Source organism: Triticum aestivum, chromosome 6B (genome assembly GCF_018294505.1).
Source record: "Triticum aestivum cultivar Chinese Spring chromosome 6B, IWGSC CS RefSeq v2.1, whole genome shotgun sequence".
NCBI lineage: Eukaryota > Viridiplantae > Streptophyta > Magnoliopsida > Poales > Poaceae > Triticum > Triticum aestivum.
The window spans coordinates 489,455,077-489,478,276 of NC_057810.1; the positions used below are offsets into that span (position 1 = coordinate 489,455,077).

At 44.0% G+C, this 23,200-nt stretch overlaps 1 protein-coding gene and 1 pseudogene across 1 annotated transcript; one reads left to right on the forward strand and one right to left on the reverse strand.

The window, feature by feature from the left end:
* The window catches only part of LOC123139283 (uncharacterized), a 123,625-nt pseudogene extending 101,184 nt beyond the window's left edge, over positions 1-22,441 (forward strand).
* Positions 8,372-14,996, reverse strand: LOC123137628 (bifunctional dTDP-4-dehydrorhamnose 3,5-epimerase/dTDP-4-dehydrorhamnose reductase). The gene is made up of 2 exons (XM_044557443.1): positions 14,346-14,996; positions 8,372-9,156 (listed from the first exon to the last, which is right to left on the reverse strand). The coding sequence occupies exons 1-2, from the start codon at positions 14,793-14,795 to the stop codon at positions 8,704-8,706; spliced, it is 903 nt and encodes a 300-aa protein (XP_044413378.1). The 5' UTR covers positions 14,796-14,996; the 3' UTR covers positions 8,372-8,703.
* Positions 22,442-23,200: the final 759 nt, after the last annotated feature.

A 23,200-nucleotide genomic window follows, 5' to 3' on the forward strand; every position in this document is an offset into this window, starting at 1 on the left:
TCACCTCGCTTTTCTATCTCGGAGATGCATGCATGATATGTTTGCATAAGAAACGAACACACACACTCTCTCTAATTTATTGTTTGTTGTCCCTTTCTCTTTCACTCTCTCTCTCTCTCTCTCTGCACACTCACTCATTATCCTTCACACACACTTGATCTCTCTCGACTTAGGCATTCTCTTTGGTCCATAGCATATAGATTTATTGAAAAGTCAAACATCACAAAGTTTGACCACGTACGTGGAGAAAAACATTTACATCTAGAACGGAAAACATATATCATTAGATTCATCATGAGATGTAGTTTCGTATGATGTATCTTTGGTATTGTAGATATAAATAATATTTGTGTAAACCTGGTCAAAGTTTCCAAAGTTTGACTTATAAAAAAATTATATGTATTGCATTATCGAATGGATGGAGTATCTATTTCCCCCTCTCAGCTCTCTGATGCACCACTCAGCCGTATCGGGGCTCCTCTATCTCTCTCAAACTTTATATCTCCCTGGTTCACACATACACATATCTCGCTCGCGCTACATAGACCCATCTCACACTCTCCGCCCTTGTTATCTCTCTATGTGACACGCACCCCCCTAAGTACCATAATCCCTCACTCCATCATAGGCACACACACTCCCCCCCTAAGTATGACTATCTCTCACTAGCCGTCAAGAATACACGTATTGTCTCCTTCCATCCATACATCTATCTCGATATCCATCGGGGTATCTTCTATCATGCACACACCTTGTCACTCGATCTCCCACCCATGTAGTCCCATCACGATCTCCAGGGGATCTCTCTGTCACAAACATACACTCTCTCCTCCCCATATCTGCATTTTCTCCACACGTCTCTCTCGACCTCTCTCCCTTGTTTGCCAGACCTCTCTTGGCCACGTGCTAGGGGTCTTTCTCTCTCGGTTGCAAACAACCAAACACTATCTCCTCACCCCACTTCCACTGTCGAAGATGCATGTGTGATATGTTTGCATAAGACACACACGCTTTTTCTCTACTTTATCGTGTGTTGTCCTTGTCTCTTTCACACACGCACACACACTTTTTTCACTCACTCTTTCTATTTCACACACAATCTCTCTCTAGTTAGGTACTCTCTCACGTCCATAAACATATGGATGTTTTGGAAAGTCAAACCTCAGAAAAGTTTGACCAGGTATATGTGGAGAAAAACATTTACATCTTGAACCATCATTAGATGCATCACAACATGTACTTACTCCATACTATCATTTATCTTTGGCATTGTAGATATAAGTAATTTCTTTATAAACTTGGTCAAAGTTTCAAAAGTTTGACTTTAAAAAAATATAGGCACTACATTATTGAACGGAGGGAGTAGCTCTTCTCTCTCTCTCTACTATATATCTCTCACGGGCCTCCCCTCTCACTCGATCTCTCTATATCAAGGGATTATACAGCCATTGTGTCAGTGTATAGCTCTGTATATTGTTTAGTTGACCGGTCAACCAGTCCACATGTTGCCTTGTCAGCTCGCGTTCTCTATCTTTGTGTGTTAGCCCATGTGGCAGTAGGTGAAAATAAGTAAACTAGAGGCACATCTGATACGCGGTGAAGTAAACAAACTTGAAACCACTCGCGGTAGCACCCCGGATGCTAGTAAATTGAGGGCCCACTTCTTCCGCATGAAGGATGCACTCGCGCACACTTCACCACTGCGCGGCAGCATGCACACAAGGACGCACTCGCGCACACCCAGCACACATGTACACTGGCGTCGCTGCCAACTGAGATGGACAGCGAGGCAGCCAACAAGCGGAGGCGGCTCGAGCCAAAACCACATCCGGCGAGCCTGGACTTCATCAGCAGCCTCCCTGACGACATCATGCTCGTCATCATTGGCCTCCTCCCCACAAAATCTACCATGTGGACCATCCTGCTCTCTCGGTGGTGGCACCCCCTCTGGCACCGTGTCCCCCTGAACCTCACCGTCGACAGCTGCCTCTACGACGAGGGTTGCAAACGCATGGCCGTAGTCTCCAAGATCCTTTCATCGCACCCTAGGCCAGCCAGACGCCTTGACATCCGCATATTCAGTACCAACTGCAAGGTCCAAGCCAAGTTCGATGAGTGGTTCTTATCCCTCGCCCTAGATCAGCTCGAGGAGCTCAGGTTTTAAGCTGGACGATGTTGCTCTCTGCCGCTGTCTGCGCTCCGCCTCACGCCAACGTTGCGTCGCGCCAACTTCAGCTCCTGCTATTTTCCCCAGATTAATGTCGAGCCTGCCTTCTTCTCCCTCAACTCAAGCAGCTCGACCTCTTCGACGTTGGCATCTCGAAGAAGGCTATGGAGCATCTGCTCCGCAGCTATACTGCACTCGAGTACCTTCGTCTTCGGCAGATCCACGGGTTCATTAGCCTCCACATCGCCTCGACGAATCTCTAATGGATTTATGTGTCTTGCTGGCCCCGTAATAAGACATCAATTGGGAAGAGACCACTCCAGCTACTCCATGTTATGGTCATTGAGAATGTGCCTTTCCTTGAGAGATTGCTTGTATCTGATCTAGAAAGTCCAAAAAATCAAGGTCATTGACGTGCCGAAATTGACAGCGTTGGTGTACTCGTTTGCCAAAATCCCCGAACACTTTATTGGATCTGTAATCGTTCAGGTACAACACTCATCTTCTTCTCCGTCTTCTTGAAATTCACTTTTTTAAATTTCTTCTTGATGTATTTACGACTGTCATCCAGAAAATGATTCTCACAAGTTTGACCCAGTCTGTGCGCATAATGAAGATCTTGGCAATAAAATCTATCGGCCCCAATCTGGATCAAGTTGTTGGATTCCTTACATGCTTTACGTGCACGGAGAAGCTACTCATCGATGTGAAACTTCTTTCCTATTAGTAAACGGTAATCACAACGTAACTCAATTTTTCGTAATTTTCCCAAATTATGATGACAAGTGTAGTATTCAAAACTGCATCTACGCACTGCACCGAAAGAAATCTTTTTGCTATTTTTTCTCACGTGATCACCTGCATCGTTTTTTTGTTGTACTACTAGTAGCCTAGGCTAGTCATAGTCGCAAGTAACTTAGACTGGTAACTCTATGGTTAGCCTAAGAGCAAGTACTACCTCCCTGGTTTACTCTTCGTATTTTGTAGTATCAAAATTTGACCATAGATTTAACTAACAAAATATTAATGCATGTCACTAAAAACTATATCGTTGGATTCGTATTTGAACATAATTTCAAATGGTATATTTTTTGGTGACATGCATTGGCATTTTCTTAGGTAAATCTATGGTCAAGATTTTACATTAAATACGAGTTAGTACAAAGTGCGCTATAACGGCCCTCCACTATGTAGGCCAAACATGTGCCAAATTCACTTCTGATGCATTTGGCATCGAGGCCCCTCCATTTCTCACATGATGCCCCAATCTGGACCACCTACTTTGTTCCGGTGCAAAATTAACTCAAGGGATGAAAAAACACTTGCGTGGAGAGGGAGAGGACTGAGGCAATAAAAACACTTGTTTGGGAGAGGGAGAGGCTGGTGTAGTTGGTTTGATTGATTTGTTATACATGTGGGTCTGTGTGCACTGCGGTGCCAACTCTCTCACATCGCTAGAGCGGTGCCAAAATCTTTTAATTTTACATCGACGTGTATTATGTGGCATACTTTTGAGAAATATGGCATTGGCCACATAGTGGAAGGCAACAAATGCCCAAACTCTTCACGTGCTCCTAGGTAAATGAGAGGAAAGAGAAAGAGAGAGAGTGTGTGAAAAAATATCAATAGCCTTAGAGCCAACCCTATAGCCAACCCTATCATATGAGCGAATGATATTGGTGCCTCTTGATGACACGACAATCTTATACAACCAGCTGCTCTAATATGTTCTCTTCTTTTGTAGATAAAAAAGACCTGAAAGTGAAAAATGTGTTGCACTATAACAATCTTATTCGAATACCTTGATCTCCATCGTACAGAAATTGATATGATCGACTACTGAGGCAGCACATCTGAGATTAAATTGGTCGGGTTCTTTGTTCAGGAGGCAAGTGTTCTCAAGGTAATGAGGTCTGACGTTCTCTAGCGCAACAATGAATGGCGTGCTGATCACCACAAGCGTCTAAGCCTAAATGACAAAGTCTCCGCAGAAGCTGATTTTTTTTTGAAACATCAAGTCGCGAGAGACTCAAAAATTTATTTTCCCATTAGTGACTTGTTAGGGCGGTGGATTTTAGTTTGTACAATAATGTTGCATCCACCTAAAGTAACGAAAGTTCTTTGCTTCATCACCAGCTTGAAGGCAGGCGAGATGACGAGCATGGCGATGTCCTCTTGGTCATGGATCTGCATGTAGAACCTGATAGGTTCTCGTGCACCCTCCTTGTGGCCCGTCCTTGGCCTAGTGTCAGCACCGAGCGGCATGCTCATGTACTCCACCCTTACAGGCACCACCGCCCTCTTTAGCCACTGGCTGAGGTCCTCCGCACCCTCTGCATCGACGACAATCGGAGCTCCTCCGTCGGCTTTGTCCCACTCTGTCTTGATTATCTTGCCAGCAAGGTGGATGACAATTAGCAACAATGAAAGATGATCATTGGTAGTGCAAATGCCAATGATCATAGCTAGCAATCATCAGTGATCACTGATCAGTGTTAGATCATTGCCAACACTAATCAATGCTAACACTGATCAAAGCTAACAATGATCAATGCTAGCAATGATAAATGCTAACAACGATCAGTGCTAGCAAAATGATCAATGCTAACACTGATCAGTGCTAGCAAAGATCAATGCTAACATTGATCAAAGCTACCAATAATTAGAGCCAACAACGATCAGAGCAAGTAATGGTTAGTGCTATCATATCATTCCAAATGCACATGCACATGCATTGTCCTACTTTGATCATGTGTGTCCTACTACTATTTTTGGCATTCAGGTATGTCCTACTACCATGCACATGCAATGTCCTATGTTGATCATGCATTCATAGCCTAAGAACAGCAAGAACATATCCAACAACACACTTGCACATCATACACACTATGGTAAGAACAGCAGCATCACTACACAAGTATATGTTGATCATCCTATGGAGAACATCATTACACAAAAAGAGCAATGCTAAGAACAACAGCATCAACAATGTGGAGTGAACAAACTAACAATGTGGCAAGAAAAACTAACACTAGCAAGATCAATGCTAAGAACAGCAGCAAGAACAACATGAACAACATGAACAGTACCATTTGGAGTGAACAAAGTAGCATCCGCCGTCATCAATCTAATCAGACACTAGCATTCAATACTAACAGCAAGAACAGCATCAACATGATAGGCATGCACACAAATTCATCCCCAAAACAGTGGATTCGGATCGAATCCGCTCGAATCAAATCGAATCGGATGGAATCCACTATCCACAATCTAATCTACCCTAAGAACCCTAACTACAAAGCAAGGGAGAGATCAGGGGAGCTTACCGTGGGGGTGCCAGTGGAGTGTACACTGGCCGTGGAGAAAACCCCGACGGGAAGAGGGGTGTCAACGCCGAAGAAGAAGAAGAATCGGCCATTCCGATGGCCGCTGTCGTCGACCTCTCGCGCGTTGGCTGGACGAGGAGCCCGGCGTCCTCGAGCTCCCCTCCCCTTGCACCGGACGCAGGGGAGAAAACCCTCGAATGGGGGTAAAAATACCCCCCATAAGAGGGGCCGGCAAATGACGAAGCCGGCGAGTATTGAATACTCGCCGTCATTGAGCCAGAGAAGAGGAGCTCCGGCTCCGGTGGCGGAGCCGGAGTGAGCAACAGCGCTGCATTAGTCTATGGCGGCGGCATGGTGCAGAACAGAGAGGCCACACGGATTGCCGCCACGAGATCCCGTCCGAAGGCGGCGAGGCCAGCTATCCACCTCTCCTGGATGCGATTGCTGCCGATGATGACCGGAGTGGGTGGGGCGCGGCTAGACGATGGTTCTGCCATCGAAGAAACCGAACGAGACGTGAGGGAAGGGGGAGAGAGTGCGTGTGAACTGTCAAGGGTGGTGATGGTAAGGAGCGAGGGAGTTATGAGACGTCCCGCGTCTCCCGCGCTTGCAAAAAACAGCCGATTCAGCCGTTCCTCAAGAGCCGGGCCCAGACCGGCTTTGAGGTTCATGTGGGTCAGGTTTTAGATGCAGCCTAGGCAATCAGACATACCGATTTCCTTTCGCGCGGCCTGGCTGGACCTGATGCAGCCTACCAAACCATCCTTTGGCACGTACAGGTTGCTAACTTCTCGGTGCCGACAAAGATGACGGGACATTATATTTGATCCTTCTACGCAACAATTGTTCCTGCAGCTGACTAATGGATGCATGCACATCCCCCAAATGTCGACGGTCAATACCATCCCATGTTGGAAAAAACTTCAGGCCTCTTTTGTTCATAGGATGTAGGAATATCATAGGAATAGAAAAAAGAGTTAAATACACTACAGGTGTCTTAACTTGTTCGGCACGGTCAGTTTGATGCCTAAACTTGAAAAATACACAAAAATGATGCTGTAACTTGTCTAGGCGTTCAAATATGGTGCCTCTAGACGTATGCCGCCGTATCAAGTGCCCGTGGGGCATGTCGGCGTATCGCTGGGCCACATGTCAGTGGCTGCGGGCGTGTTGTGAGCTGTGCGTGTAGTTTTTTTTACAGAAATGCCCCTGGACTTTAGTTAATTCTTAAAAAAAAATTGTTACTCATGCTGTACGCAAGGTGTTTTTTTTTACGGAAACACGTTTGTACTCTAATTAATTCTCACAAAAATATAAACACAAGCCGGCATGAAGAGAATTCAAACCACGGACATCCTGCTTGCCTAGCAAACAAGTGGACCAAGAGGCCACACTTTGGTTTACATTTAACTGCTAGTTAGCAACTTATATGCACGATTTCGCGTATCGCTTTGCACATATTTTTCGAGTGAAGTTTCTATTCAATTTTCATGATACATAAATTTTCCTATATGGAAAAATAAAATAATTATCAATCTGCAATTATTGTTTATTTTATATCTTTCCTCTATTTTCATTATTGTGTACCTTGAAGAGATAAACATGAAAATTTTCTAAAATTTATGTGGACATAAAAAGTTGAACATATATTAAAAATTATTGTGTGAATTTATGCATCTTCATTGAGGACCATAAGCACGGACAATTATTGTGTATCTTCATTCTATTTTTAAAATACACAATTATTGAAAATTGACAATATTGTATTTTAAAAACTGTTCAACGTGTATTAAATATTATTGTGTGACAATAATAAATTCCAGAAATGTACTAACATGAGCGTGTTTGTAGAAATTTAAGAATAATATTACACAATATTTTTTAATACGCATTCAACATTTTCAGAAAACACGGTGAACATTTTCTAAAATAATATGAAAATGAAAAATGAACATGAACGTGAACGTGTCTTTCAAAATATGCTCACCATGTTTTTAATATACGTTCAACTCTTTTATTCCACATCAATTTTAGAAAAAAATTGTGTTTATCTCTTGAAAGTACACTATAATGGAAATAGAATAGAGATACAAATAAACAAAATTATATATTGATAATTATTTTATTTTTTCACATGGAAAAATTTATGTATCATGAAAACTAAACAGAAACATCACTCGAAGAAAGACAAGATAGTAACTTGGAATAAATAAAAAGAAAATTGCTCCAGTAAAAGCATATGCAGAGTGATACGTGCAATCATCTATATAAACTGCTTGCTGATAATTAAGCGCAAATCAGACCGTGGCCGCCTGGTCCGCTCGATTGTCAGGCAACGACATAACCCATGTTCGAAGTCCTTATACGCTGACTTCCTGGTATTTTTTGTGAGTATTAATTAAAATCAAGGGGTATATTTTGCGAGAATTAATTAAAATTCAGAGGCATTCCTGTAAAAAAAAACATGCATAGCTCACAGCGCGCGTAGGCAACCACTGACATGTGGCCCAGCGACACGCTGACATGCCCCACGGGCACTTGATACGGCGGCATACCTCTAGAGGCACCGTATTTGAACGTCCAAACAAGTTACAGCATCATTTTTGTGTATTTTTCAAGTTTAGGCACCAAAATGACCGCGCCGGACAAAGTTAGGGCACCTGTAGTGTATTTAACTCTAGAAAAAAACCATACAAACTGAGAAAGACGTGTCATTTAATGCATATGATAGGAATAGGAATTCATTCCTACAAACCAAGGGGCTTCAAAGCATAGTTTTTTCCCCTCCAAAATTCCTATCCTCTAGAATCCCTACAAAATTCGTACGAACCAAAGAAGGCCTCAATTTATTAGGAACGAACTAGCAGGCAACAACATATTGCAGGGTCCAAAGCAATCTCCTACTGAACTTTATAAAAATGATATACTCCAGTTATGTGATACAATACAACAGAGGAACTTGCTCCTCACTTGGTCCATTTCCCACCGTATTCATAGGATACAATAGTAACCCCATGTAGAGTGTTCTGTGTAACAATCTGATAATGACAATGGGTGTGACTTCCTACGAGAAACTACAACAATGCCTGCGCGCGGACAGGGGCGGAATAAAACACCATGCATGCTTATTGGATTAGCACCGGAGAGCGATATAAATGTATGTCGAACAAATAACATCAACATAAGGCTCTGTGCAGACTGCTTCGTTTGTCAAGCCTTGGATGTCTTCTGATTTGGTTTGAAAACGTTTTTGATCAGCGAATCCTTGATTGACAAAAGTTCTGGGAACTCCGTCTTCAATTTAACAGTGTCAAGTTCATTGTTGCTCCTCGGTGCTACTATGACCTTGGCTTGCTCCTCCAAGTTGAAGTTCTTCCAGGAGAAGTTCGGGTCGATGTAATCTCTGTACATCTCCAGTATCTCATTGTGGCTCACCACACCAGGATTAGTGAAGTTCCAGATTCCGGTGAGGTTTCTCTTCGCCATCTCGATTGAGATGGGAAGAAGTTCATCCAATATTGTCATTGAATTTGGGATATCCACAACCTTATCATACCGGGTGATCTTTGTGATGAAATTGCGGGGATTGGACAGATCAGATGAAATAGGCATCCTTACACGAAGGGTGCACACGTTTTCGTAGTTTTTCAGCAGTTCTTCAACCTATTAGAGGTAAATGTTAGCTTCACCGTGAAATACTTCTTCTAATAACATAATTAAAAGTAGCAAACTATCATGAAAATAATGGTAATGCGCACACATATGGACAATGGCACAATTAACCGCGTTATTTTCACCAAAATCTGCTTGCTGTGAGATTATATCAGGTGTTCTTTTGAGTTGTAGATCTGCCTATTCGAGCTTTGCCTATGTAGAAACTTTTCGTTAACATAAATACCTATGATAATATTCATAAATACCTATGATAATATTCAACGGATAGTAAGTTGAGCATTTTAAGGTCCAACGCTAATTTCTTTGGAAGTAAGACCTATTGGTAAATCATGATGATTAATCAAGGATGAATTTGGCTAAGTAGAATGCAGAATATTAACAGTCTTTTCATGTTACAGTTGATGCCAAACAAGAAGATTAGTATGGCTGGCTAATGCAATGGCCATATATTGGATAGTTATCACTCTTTTCGAAAATCTGAATCTATATGACACTAAAATTTTGTCAAATTTTGAATTTGATTTTGACGGGTTTTGTTATTTATACGATGATTGAGAAATAAGGTATACATTCGGTTAGACTTCATGATTCGTCCGTGTGCATATGTGATGAAACTATCGATTTTAAGCTATGAAGTCTAACCGGTGCAATTTTAGTTGTTTTGAACTACTCCCTCCGTCCCATGATGTAAGATGTTTTTTGACACTATGCTAGTGCCGAAAAACGTCTTACATTATGGGACAGAGGGAGTAATTGTTATGCACCCATGTGACACCAAAAGACATCATCTCTGAAAAACATACTGTCTGTTTATCATATGAAGCATTCTCCCACTCCAGTTAGTTCCTTTAATAGCAATGGTATCTTAACAATTGTCCTCTGCGAATATCACCTGTGGTGTTATATGACGTTATATATATGTCACCACATTAAATTTCAGCCACTATCAAAACAAAATGAACGATCCACTCGTCCATATGAAGATGATGTAGCACAAAAGAAAACACTGAAAGAAAGCAACATGAAAGAAACAGAGTTTCTCGAATAATATCTACAATTGCATGCCTACATTGCTGTTTAGTTCTTTCCTTAAGTTCCAGAACATAACCAGTCTATCCAAACGATGTACATTCAAGTGCAAATACTTGAACTGCTTATATTTTGTGTGGCACTATCAAGTAAAAATAAAGGAATCCAGTTTTACAAGGGCCGGCTAACAAGGGCATCTTTCGCTTTCCAAATAAGCACCTGCTTTCCAAGATAGGTGCTCATGGCATTCAAGCAGTTCACAGAAGACATACTTGTCATTTTGTGAACTCTCTTGGATAATAACCACACTTCCGTACTGCAAGCCCAAGTGTCTTAACTTTAATTACCTACAGGCCAAAAGCACACCGCAAACAATAAAACATGAGGTTATGCCCAATAACTAGACTCTTGCTTGGGCCTAACATCACTCTTTTAGTTGCCCGGGCCTAACATCACTCATTTCGTTACTATCATGTATAAATTTGTACTAATTAGTACAAATTAATACTAAATTTGTACCAAACCAGCGACACTAATTAGTACAAATTTATACTAAACCAGCGACACTTATTTTGGGACGGAGGGAGTGCAATTTTCGCCCAGCGTAAAAATTCAGTTGGTCCATTTTTATTGCAATTTTTTAATCTATAGTAGTCCATGTTTGTCCTTTTATCCAACCAGGGTAGCAGTAGCACAATGGACCATTCTCCATAAAATGTGCTAAGTTATATCAGATCATGTTGGTTTTGAGTGTATTATACTTAAATTGCGATTCAAGAATTTAAATGACAAATTTACAACACTATTACAGGCTTACAGCAAACATTCTAAAATAAGATGAAATGACTTTGTCAACAATCACCTGAGCACAAAACATGACAAAGATCTAGTAACAGAAATAATCAATGCAGGACGTTTATACGACGGAAGTTGCTAATTTCTTTGCATAATAAAAATTGGTAAAGCTCTAGGAAGTGGGCGGCACAAATTCAAAGAAGCATGCAATTATCAAAACACGGAACTAGCGTGCATGGATGGGCAAAACCAATTAGAGTACTCCGACAATTCAATTAGACCCTATAACTTGATCCCATAAGTAAGCATGATGATGGCCTTATTTACCCCCACCCCGCGCGGTGGGGCTAGTCTCGCCCCCGACATTTGGTCGGGTGCGCACGTAGTCTCGGCTGAAGCCAATGCGGCTTTGGTTGCCCCCTTCAGCGAGGAGGAGGTCCACGCTGCCATTAAGGGGATGAACCCCTCCTCGGCCCCGGGACCTGACGGTCTTCCAGTGGCTTTCTTCAAGACGTTCTGGCCGACCATCAAGCTGGAGGTCATGGCTCTCTTTGAGGAATTCTACTCGGGCTCCATGGACCTGGGTCACCTTAATTATGGGGTGGTGACCCTCATCCCCAAGGTCCCGGGCGCCTCCGATATTCGTCAGTTCCGCCCCATCACAGTGATTAATGTGATTTTTCGGATCCTGGCTAAGGGGTACGCCAATAGGGTGACCCTCCTTGCGGACACTATCACCCACCCGAACCAATCCGCCTTCATTCAAGGCCGATTTATCCTGGATGGGGTGTTGGTGTTCCACGAAGTGCTCCACGAGGTCCGCCTGAAGCGCCATAGGGCGGTCTTTCTCAAGTTGGACTTCCACAAAGCCTACGACACGGTGCACTGGCCGTTCCTGAGGGAAGTCCTTCTTCGCAAGGGCTTCGATGACCGTTGGGTGACCCGAGTCATGCAGCTCGTCTCTTGTGGTCGGACTGCGGTGAACATCAACGGCGACATTGGGCCCTTCTTCCCTACCCTCTGCGGGGTCCGGCAGGGAGATCCCTTCTCGCCGTTCTTGTTCAACATGGTTGTGGATGCCTTGGCCGCCATCTTGGATAAGGCCAAGGCTGCTGGGCATATTAGAGGCCTTGTCCCGCACCTTGTTGGAGGGGGAGGGGTCTCCCTTCTACAATACGCGGATGACACCATTATTATGGTCGAGGGGTCTGCCTTAGAGATCTCCAACCTGAAGTTCCTTCTTCTGTGCTTCCAACAAATGTCGGGCCTCACCATCAACTTTGATAAGAGCGAAGTGATGGTGCTCGGTTACCCCTCTGAGGACGCACAGTCCATTGCCGACCGGCTTAACTGTCGGCTGGGTTCTTTCCCCACGACCTATCTGGGGATCCCCATTAGTGACTCGCGCCTCACCGTGGCGGACCTCCGCCCCACGGTGACCCGTATGCAACATCGCGTAGAGCCCTGGAAAGGGCGTTGGCTATCGAAGGCGGCGCGCGTGATCCTTATCAACTCATCGCTAGCCAGCCTCCTGTGGTTCCTTATGAGCTTCTATAGCCTTCATGAAACGCTCCATCAGGAGGTCGCCAAATACCAGTCCAGATTCTTCTGGGCTGGGGAGGAGGGCAAGCAGAAATACCACATGGTCAGCTGGCCAGACATCTGCAAACCCAAAGACCAGGGCGGTCTTGGGATTCTGTCCTCTCGGCGCATGAACATCGCCCTCTTGACCCGCTGGCTCTGGCGCATCGCCAATGGGGACGGTGGCCTCTGGCTTACTATCATCCAGAACAAGTACCTGCGTGGACAGCCACTGGCGTTCTGCCAACGCTCGGGCGGTTCCCAGTTTTGGCAGGCCGTCGTCCGGCTGCTTCCGGTCTTACGTATAGGCACTTCCATCTCTGTGGGCTCTGGAGCTTCGACCTTGTTCTGGCTGGACAGGTGGCTCGGAGGCTCCCCTCTAGCCGCCCGGTTCCCCATCCTCTTCGACATTGTAGTTGACCCTCGGGTCTCAGTCGAGGCGGCCCTTATTGACTTAGGGCGCCTCGCGTTCCGCCGCCCTTTTGGCCCCGCTGAGGTGGCTGCCTGGGATGTCCTCCTCCAGGACATCGCCCTGCTACCTATGGACGTGGCAGATTCTCCGGACTCCATCTCCTGGCGCCTAGACCCCTCCGGCCGCTTCTCCACCAAATCCCTCTACGCGGCCATTGCCCCTTCGTCAGCCCCGGAGCCCTTTGGTCTTATCTGGGACATCCGCCTCCCACTTAAGATTCGGATCTTTCTTTGGCAATGGATCCGCGGCCGCCTCCCGACCGGCGTTGAGGTTCTTAAGCGCCATGGTCTGGCGATGGAATGTGCCCCCTGTGTGGCACGGTAGAGGACGCTAATCACATCTTCTTGTGCTACACGGCACAGTTCCTTTGGTCGTGTTTCCGCGAAACGGTTGGGGGACAGTGGTGCAACACCAACTTCCCTGACCTGCTTGCGGAAATTCAAGCCTCCCCCCCTCGCTACAGACATATTAGATGGCTGTGCGTCGGGGTTCTAGCCTGGACCCTGTGGACGGTTCGCAATAAGCTTGTCATTCAGAAGGTGCCCCTTCGGCGTGCGACTGACTCCATCTTTAAAATGTGTGGTTACTTGCAGCTCTGGCGGCCGCTTAGCCGCCCGCAGGACCGGGACGCCATCGACAGACTCCTCACCGACCTCCGTTCGTTGGCCTTTCGCCTGGCGCCTCCGCTCCCGCCGCCACCACCGGAGCCCGACTAGCAGTTGTTTCCCTCCTGGCGCTTGTGCCTTTTTGTGTGTGTGTGTGTTGGGCTTGTTGAGCTATGCCCTCAGCAGTAAACCTTGTTGCTTGCTTGTGCTTGGACTTTGTGTGCGTGTGGGCTTTGTGTTTGTGTGAACCTTGTTGGATGTTGGCTTTGGCATTTGCTTTATATATAAAGCGGGGCGCGAGCCTTTTTCGGTATAAGTAAGCATGATTTCATTGACTTTATTTAAATTAAGACAACCCAAGCTAACACCATGATCACATCTCCAACGTGACGATGACCAATAAATTAGGGGTATTCAGCAAAGCATGGCGGATCTAACCAAACGATGGTCCCTGCAAATTTCCAAATCTCTCTTAAGGCCTTCTTAACTACATACAGATCAATGGAATCTCAATCACTGGCGAGCCACATTTCCCTCCATGATCACACCCCTCATTTCAAAGTTTCAGCGTGCAATCAGGCATTAACATTATAAATCGAGCAAAGCGGTTCCGATCTACTTCCACTTTGCCATTCTAGAGAGAATTCTTCGGACAACCGGAGCTTAAAGCAAGGGAGAATGGGTACGTGGCATACCATGGCCTTGGTTTTGGAGTAGAACGATCCAACGAAGTTGGGGGTGTCCTCCTCCTTGAACCCGACCCCCGAGCCGAGCGGGTGGCCCGCGTCGTACTCGAAGATGCAGCCCGTGGCGTAGTTGATGAGCACGAGGCCCCGGGCGCGGCAGACGTCGGCGAGCGTGAGCGTGCCGCAGACGTTGGCGCGGATGGTCTCGACGCGGTGGGTCTCGCACCAGTCGACGTTGGGGCGGCCGGTGACGCCCGCGGCATTGAAGACGTGGGTGGGCGCGACCTCGTCGATGTCGGCCTCGAGCTGGGCGCGGTTCTCGAGCCGGCCGGCGCCGTAGGCGAAGGGGATGCCCTGCGCGGTGCAGAGCTTGCCGAGGAGGCCCCCGATCCAGCCGGTGCGGCCGTAGATGAGGAACTTGAGCGCCGGCGGCGAGGAGCCGTTGGTGGAGACCGCCATGGCGAATTGGCGAGATCCGGGAGGGGAGTGGAAATGGGGGAGTGGTGGCGAGATCGAGATGGAGACGAGATTGGGGCGGGATTATAATAGGGAGGCGGGCTGATATTCTCTGTCCCCGCGGGTGATCCCGGGTGACGGAGCACCGACGGTGACGCTGCAGCGCTGTCCGGTCCACCGTGATCCCTACTGGGTTGTGCATTCGCTTCGCATTGCAAGGGGGGATGCCATCCACCGACGACGACAGGCTGTTTGAGTGAGTTAAACTGCTAATTAAGCTTCTTCGGTTTTTGTATTGCCCACGTGATTTTGTGGTTGGAGGGGAGGCCTAATGGGAGGGCGCGGATCCCTACTTTAGACGAGACGTGTCCGGCCGTCTCAATTTGAGGGATAGAGCAGGGGAGTTTGGACATCCGTCGCGGATCCCTACTTTAGGTGAGACGTGTCTCGCCGTTTTAATTTGAGGGGTCGAGTAGGGGAGTTTGGACATCTGTTACAAATCCCTGCTTTAGGCCAGACGTGTTTGGCCGTCTCAAACTGAAGGATGGAGTAGAAAATTTTGGACAACTGCCACAGATCCCTACTTTAGGCCTTACCCCGGCCATCTCAAATCAAGGGGTAGAGTGGGGGAGTTCGAACAACTACCACGTAGTCCCCGATGTCCGGCCCCACATCGTTTTTTAACTGGTCCTTCCCTACTCGCTCTTCCTTCGCTCCACTTCAAAAACTCTAGCCGCTACCCCCATTGCCCATTCCACCGTCACCGCCTGCCACCTCGCCATGATGGACAAGAAGATGACGAAGGAAGAGCGCGAGTAGCCGGATGATGTGGTATCTCGGTAGCTATTGCTCTGACGTGCTACAACCCTATCGCAATGACGGATCCGACAAGAGCTGGGGCTCCAACCCGGCTGAAGTGGAGACATGTCGCCGCCACGTTGTCAGAGCCCTCGTCGTTCATTGCATCGTCTGTCACCAAGAAGGATCGTGCCGATGAAGAGGGCAACAGATCCGATCCCAACTGCGACTAGCTCCTGCAGGAGGAGGATGACCTGCCGCCCCGCTCCTCGTAGCCCGTTCTCGAGTACGAGAAGCAGCTCCTGGAGGCGTCTTGGGCATATGTCCTCGATCAGAGGCCTAAGGGCGTGAACCCCAACGTTAGGCCAGACATGTTTGAATATCCCAAATCCTCCAGACCAGGCTTAAATGAAAGGGTGAAATAAAAGGAGTATGGACGTTCGCCATGTTGACACGACAGCCCGGCCTCGCATCGCTTTTTAACCGGTCCCTTCCTCACTCAAAGCATCTCTAGCAGATTCCATAAAAGTTTGTCTTGTAAAATCGTTTTAGGGGATACCGTAAAACGTTTTTACAATGCTTTTACACGATGACGTGTGTGTCGGCAGAACAAACCCCGTACAAATCGTTTCAGGTTCAATGTGGAGCCCAATAGTCAGTAGTAGAATTTACAATAAGGTCCCTGCAAAATAGCATAAAGCCCCCTACAAGCAAAATAAAGATTGCAATTGGGTCCTTCGCCTCTGTCGGCACGCATGGCTCTCCACCGGCTAACACTCATGCACTGCAGGCACTGGCCAAGTCTACTCTCCTGGGTGGTCGTGTTACTCTGCCTCCACACCCTCTTCCTCCTGATGCCACGCCCCTCCTACTCGCGGCGCTGAGCAGGGAAAGGTCCCCCGGCAGGACGAGCACCGACATGGAGCAGGGAAAGGTCCCCCAACGAGACGAGCACTGGCGTGAGCAAGTTCAGGTTCCTCGGCGGGTTGAGCACCTGCACGGAGCAGGCTCAGGTTCCCCGGCAGGCCGAGCACGCTTCCCCTGTCCGGCCCTTCTCGGGATGCCGCCCATGCATGCTTCTACTGCTCGCGAGATGTAGGAGGAGGTCTCTGATACGTCCACTTTGCATCATGATTTCCTACTGTTATTTATAATGTTTTTATGCATAATAATGCTTTTTGGAGTAATTCTAATGCCTTTTCTCTCCTAATATGCAAGGTTCACACAAAGAGGAAGAATGCCGACAGCTGGAATTCTGGACCTGAAAAAGCTACGCCAGAGTTACCTATTCTGCACATCTCCAAATGATTTAAAACTTCACGGAGAATTATGTTGAAATATATAAAAAATAATGGCGCAAATAACTGCCGGAGGGGGGCACCTGGTGAGCACAAGACACAAGGGCGCGCCAGGCCCCCGCAGGCGCGCCCTGGTGGGTTGTGCTCATCCCAGCCCACCTCCGGTGCCCATCTCTGGTATATAGGTCACTTTGACCTAGAAAAAATTAGCAGGGGACTTTCAGGACGAAGCGCCACTGTCTCGAGGTGGAACTTGGGCAGGAGCGCTTTTTCCCTCCGGCGGAGCTATCCTGCCGGGGGAACTTCCCTCCCGGAGGGGGAAATAGAAGCCATCGTCATCACCAAAAACCCTCTCATCTCTAGGAGGGCCATCTGCATCAACATCTTCAACAGCACCACCTCCTCTCAAACCCTAGTTCATCACTTGTGTTCAATCTTTTTACCGGAACCTTAGATTGGTGCATGTGGGTGACTAGTAGTGCTGATTACATCTTGTAGTTGATTAGTATATGGTTTATTTGGTGGAAGGTTATTTGTTCATATCCATTATGCTATTTAATACCCCTCTGATTTTGAGCATGATTATAATTTGTGAGTAGTTACTTTTGTTCTTGAGGTCACGGGAGAAGTCATGTTGCAAGTAATCATGTGAACTTGATATGTGTTCAATATTTTTATGATATGTATGTTGTGATTCCCTTAGTGGTGTCATGTGAACGTCGACTACATGGCAGTTCACCATATTTGGGCCTAAGCGAATGCATTATGGGGTAGTTATTAGATGATGGGTTGCTAGAGTGACAGAAGCTTAAACCCTAGTTTATGCGCTACTTCTAAGGGAACGATTTGGATCCAAAGTTTAATGCTATGGTTAGATTTTTATCTTAATACTTTTCTCGTAGTTGCGGATGCTTGCGAGGGGGTTAATCATAAGTAGGAGGTTTGTTAAAGTAGGAACATCACCTAAGCACCGGTCCATCCACATATCAAATTATCAAATTAGAGAACATGAATCAAACCAACATGATGAAACTGACATGGTGAAATTCCTGTGTACCCTCAAGAACGCTTTGCTTATTATAAGAGACCATTTTGGCCTATCCTTTGCCACAAAAGGATTGGGATACCTTGATGCACTTTATTTACCGTTACCGTTACTTGTCCGTTACAAATTATCTTGCTATCGAACTACCTGTTACCGGCTATTTCAATGCTCACAGAGAATACCTTGCTAAAAACCAGTTGTCATTTCCTTCTGATCCTCGTTTGGTTCGACACTCTTACTTATAAAAAGGACTACGATTGATCCCCTGTACTTGTGGGTCATCAAGGCTCTTTTCTGGCACCGTTGTCGGGGAGTGAAGCGCTCTTGGTAAGTGGAAATCGGTAAGGAAAATTTTATGTAGTGTGCTGAAATTTATTGTTACTTGTTACTATGGAAAACAATCCTTTGAGGGGTTCGTTCGGGGTATCTTCACCTCGACCGGAAGCACAATTAGTTTCCCCTCAACCTACTTTATCTAAAGAAAATATTGGTTATGAAATTCCTTCGTGTGTGATAGAAAAACTGTAGCTAATCCTTATGCAAGAGATGGAACTGAACATCCTGATATGCACTTGATCTATGTGGATGAAATTTGTGGATTATTTAAGCTTACAGGTTTGCCCGGAGGTGAAGCTAATAAGAAGGATTTCCCTTTATCTTTTAAGGTAAAAGCATTGACATGGTATAGGATCTTGGAACTTGAATCGATTGAAATTGGAATTTCACCAAAAGAATTATCCTATGCATTCATCGTGATCGGATTTACATATATAATTTTTTGCATCAAAGGAGAAAGTATCGCTCTAGCTTGGGGGAGGCTTAAGTCAATGTTATATTCATGCCCCAATCATGAGCTCTCGAGAGAAATTATCATTCAGAATTTTTATGCCCGGCTTTATCGTGATGATCAATCCATGCTCGATACTTCCTGTACTAGTTCTTTTATGAAGAAGACTATTGAATTCAGGTGCGATCTTTTAGAAAAAATTAAATCCAACTCTGAAGATTGGGAACTCGACGAAGGTAAAGAGTCAGGTATTAAGCTTAAGTTTGATTGTGTTGAATCCTTTATGAATACTGATGCTTTTCAAAAGTTTAGCCCTAAATATGGACTTGACTATGAGATGGTAGCCTCTTTTTGTGAATCATTTGCTACTCATGTTGATCTCCCTAAGGAGAAGTGGTTTAAATATCACCCCACCTATTAAAGAAGAAATTAAAGAACCGATCATAGCAAAAGATGAAACTATTATCTATAATGTTGATCCAGTTGTGCCTACTACTTATATCCAAAAACCACCTTTCCCTGTTAGGATAAAGGAACATGCTAAGGTTTCAACTGTGGTTCGCAAAAGTCATATTAGAGCACCTAAACCTGCTGAACAAATTAAAGTGGAACCTAGTGTTGCTATGGTTAAAGATCTCCTGGTAGAAAATATAGATGGGCATGTTATTTACTTCTATGACAAAGCTGCTAGAATTGCCAAACCCGATGAAAAAGATAAACATAGACCTGTAGTTGACATGCCTATTGTCTCAGTTAAAATTGGAGATGATTGCTATCATGGTTTATGTGATTTGGGTGCTAGTGTAACTGCTATTCCTTTTACTCTTTACCAAGAAATTGTGAATGACATAGCACCTGCTAAAATGGAAGACATAAATGTTACTATTAAACTTGCTAATAGAGACAACATCACACCGCTTGGGATTGTTAGAGATGTTGAAGTCATGTGTGATATCCTACTAATTTTCTAGTTCTTGGTTCCCCACAAGACGATTTTTGTCCCATTATCTTTGGTAGACCTTTCTTGAACACCGTTAATGCTAAAATAGATTGTGAAAAACAAACTATCGGTGTTAGCTTTGGTGATGACTCTCATGAGTTTAATTTTTTCAAGTTTAATAGACAACCCCGTAGGAAAGAATTGCCTAGTAAGGATGAAATAATTGGTCTTGCTTCTATTGTCGTGCCTCGTGCTGATCACTAGAACAATATTTGCTAGACCATGAAAATGATATGCATATGCATGAAAGAAATGAAATAGATAAAATTTTCTTTGAACAACGACCCCTGCTCAAACATAGTTTGCCTATTGAAACTCTAGGAGGTTCTCCTCCACCTAAAGGTGATCATGTGTTTGAATTGAAACAATTGCCTGACACTTTGAAATATGCTTATGTTGATGAGAAAAAGATATATCATGTTATTATTAGTGCTAACCTTTCAGAACATGAAGAAGAAAAATTATTAAAAAATCTGAAGAAGCACCGTGCTGCTATTGGATATACTCTTGATGATCTTAAGGGCATTAGTCCCACTCTCTGTTAGCATAAGATTAATATGGAACCTGATGCTAAACCCGTTGTTGATCATCAGCATCGTTTCAATCCTAAGATGAAAGAAGTGGTAAGAACTGAAATACTAAAGCTTCTGGAAGCAGGTATAATATATCTCATAGCTGATAGTAGATGGGTGAGTCTTGTTCATTGTGTCCCTAAGAAGGGTGGTATTAATGTTGTTCCTAATGATAAAAATGAACTTATTGCACAAAGAATTGTTACTGGCTATAGAATGGTAATTGGTTTTAGAAAACTAAATAAAGCAACTAGAAAAGATCATTACCCTCTGCCTTCTATTGATCAAATGTTGGAAATATTATTTAAGCATAGACACTTTTGCTTTCTTAAAGGATATTCTGGTTTTTCTCAAATACCTATTTCACAACCTGATCAAGATAAAACTACCTTTACTTGTCCTTTTTGGAACTTATGCTTATAGACGTATGCCTTTTGGCTTATGTAATACACCTGCTACTTTTCAAAGATGTATGACTACTATATTCTCTGATTTTTGTGAAAAGATTGTTGAGGTTTTCATGGATGATTTTTCTGTTTATGGAACTTATTTTGATGATTGCTTGAGCAACCTTGATCGAGTTTTGCAGAGATGTGAGCAAATTAATCATGTTTTGAATTGGGAGAAGTGTCACATTATGGTTAATGAAGGCATTGTCTTGGGGTATACAATTTCTGAATGAGGTATTTAGGTGGATAAAGCTAAAGTTGATGCAATTGAGAAATTGCCATGTCCTAAAGATATTAAAGGTATTTGAAGTTTCCCTTGTCAGGCTGGTTTCTATAGGAGGTTTATTAAAGACTTCTCTAAAAAATTTAGGCCTCTTACTAATCTTTTATAAAAGGATGTTCCGTTTGTTTTTGATAATGATTGTGTAGAAGCCTTTGACACACTTAAGAAAGCCTTAACTTCTGCACCTATTGTCCAACCACCTGATTGGAACTTGCCTTTTGAAATTATGTGTGATGATAGTGATTATGTTGTTGGTGCTGTTCTAGGACAAAGAGTTGGCAAGAAATTAAATGTTATTCATTATGCTAGCAAAACTCTAGGCAGTGCCCATAGAAATTATGCTACTACTGAAAAAGAATTTTTAGCGGTTGTGTTTGCTTGTGATAAATTCAGATCTTATATTGTTGATTCCAAAGTAATTGTCCATACTGATCATGCTGCTATAAAATACCTTATGGAAAAGAAAGATGCTAAACCTACACTCATTAGGCGGGTTCTCTTGCTACAAGAATTTGATTTACATATCACTGATAGGAAAGGAGTTGAGAACCCCGTAGTTGATAACTTGTCTAGGTTAGAAAATATTCTTGATGACCCACTACCTGTTAATGATAGCTTTCCTGATGAACAACTAGCTGCAATAAATGCTTCTCATAATACTCCTTGGTATGTTGACTATGTTAATTACATTGTCACTAAATATATACCACCTAGTTTTACATACCAACAGAAGAAAAAAAATTCTTCTATGATTTAAGACATTACTTTTGGGATGACCCACATCTTTGTAAAGAAGGAGTAGATGGTATTATTAGACATTGTGTACCTGAGCATGAACAGGAACAAATCCTAGGAAATGTCACTTCGAAGCTTATGGAGGACATCATGCGGGAGATAGAACTGCTCACAAGGTATTGCAATCTGGCCTACTCTCTTCAAGGATGCTCGTGAGTTTTTTTAATCTTGTGATGAATGCCAAAGAATTGGAAATATCGGTAAGCGTCAAGAAATGCCTATGAATTATTCACTTGATGTTGAACCATTTGATGTTTGAGGTTTTGATTACATGGGACCTTTTCCTTCCTCTAATGGGTATACTCATATTTTTGTTGTTGTTGATTATGTTACTAAGTCGGTAGAAGCTATTCCAACCAGTAGTTTTGATCATAACACTTCCATTAAAAATGCTTAAAGAGGTTATCTTTCCAAGGTTTGGAGTCCCTAGATATTTAATGACTGATGGTGGTTCACACTTTATTCATGGTGTTTTCCGTAAAATGCTTGCTAGATATGATGTTAACCATAGAATTGCATCATCTTATCATCCTCAAACTAGTGGTCAAGTTGAACTTAGCAATAGATAAATAACACTAATACTACATAAAACTGTTAATAGGCCCCGAAAGAATTGGTCTAAGAAATTGGGTGATGCACTTTGGTCCTACAGAACAACATATAAAAATCCTATGGGTATGTATCCCTATAAAATGGTTTATGGAAAAGCTTGTCATTTGCCTCTTGAGTTAGAACATAAAGCATATTGGGCAATTAAAGAACTCAACTATGATTTCAAACTTGCCGGTGAAGAGATTATTTGATATTAGCTCATTAGATGAATGGAGATCCCAAGCTTATGAGAATGCAAAATATTTAAAGAAAAATTTAAAAGATGGCATGATAAAAGAATCCAAAAGTGGGAATTCAAGATGGGAGAATATGTCCTCTTGTACAACTCTCGTTTCAGATTCTTTGCAGGAAAACTTGTCTCTAAATGGGAAGGACAATATATCATCGAGGAGGTTATCCGAAGGTAGTCAATGGGCAAAGAATTAAGCACTATATCTCAGGTACGCCTATAATCTTGAAAGCAATATTATCCAAACCATGACACCGGAGGAACACATAAAAGAAACTTTCCGGAATACTCCAAAATCCTAAAAATAGGAGGTACATGATACGGTAAGTAAACGGACGCCGAAAAATCCGTAAAAATATATTTTCACAGTTTTGGAATATTACAAAAATTAGGAAAATAAGAAACAACCAAGAAGGCAACCAAGGAGGGTACAAGACACCAGGCCACGCCTGCCTTGCCTAGCGCACCCAGATGGGTTGTGCCCACCTCAGGAACCTTCCTGACTCTGTTTTCCTCCCGTTTGCTTTTTTCCAAGATAAA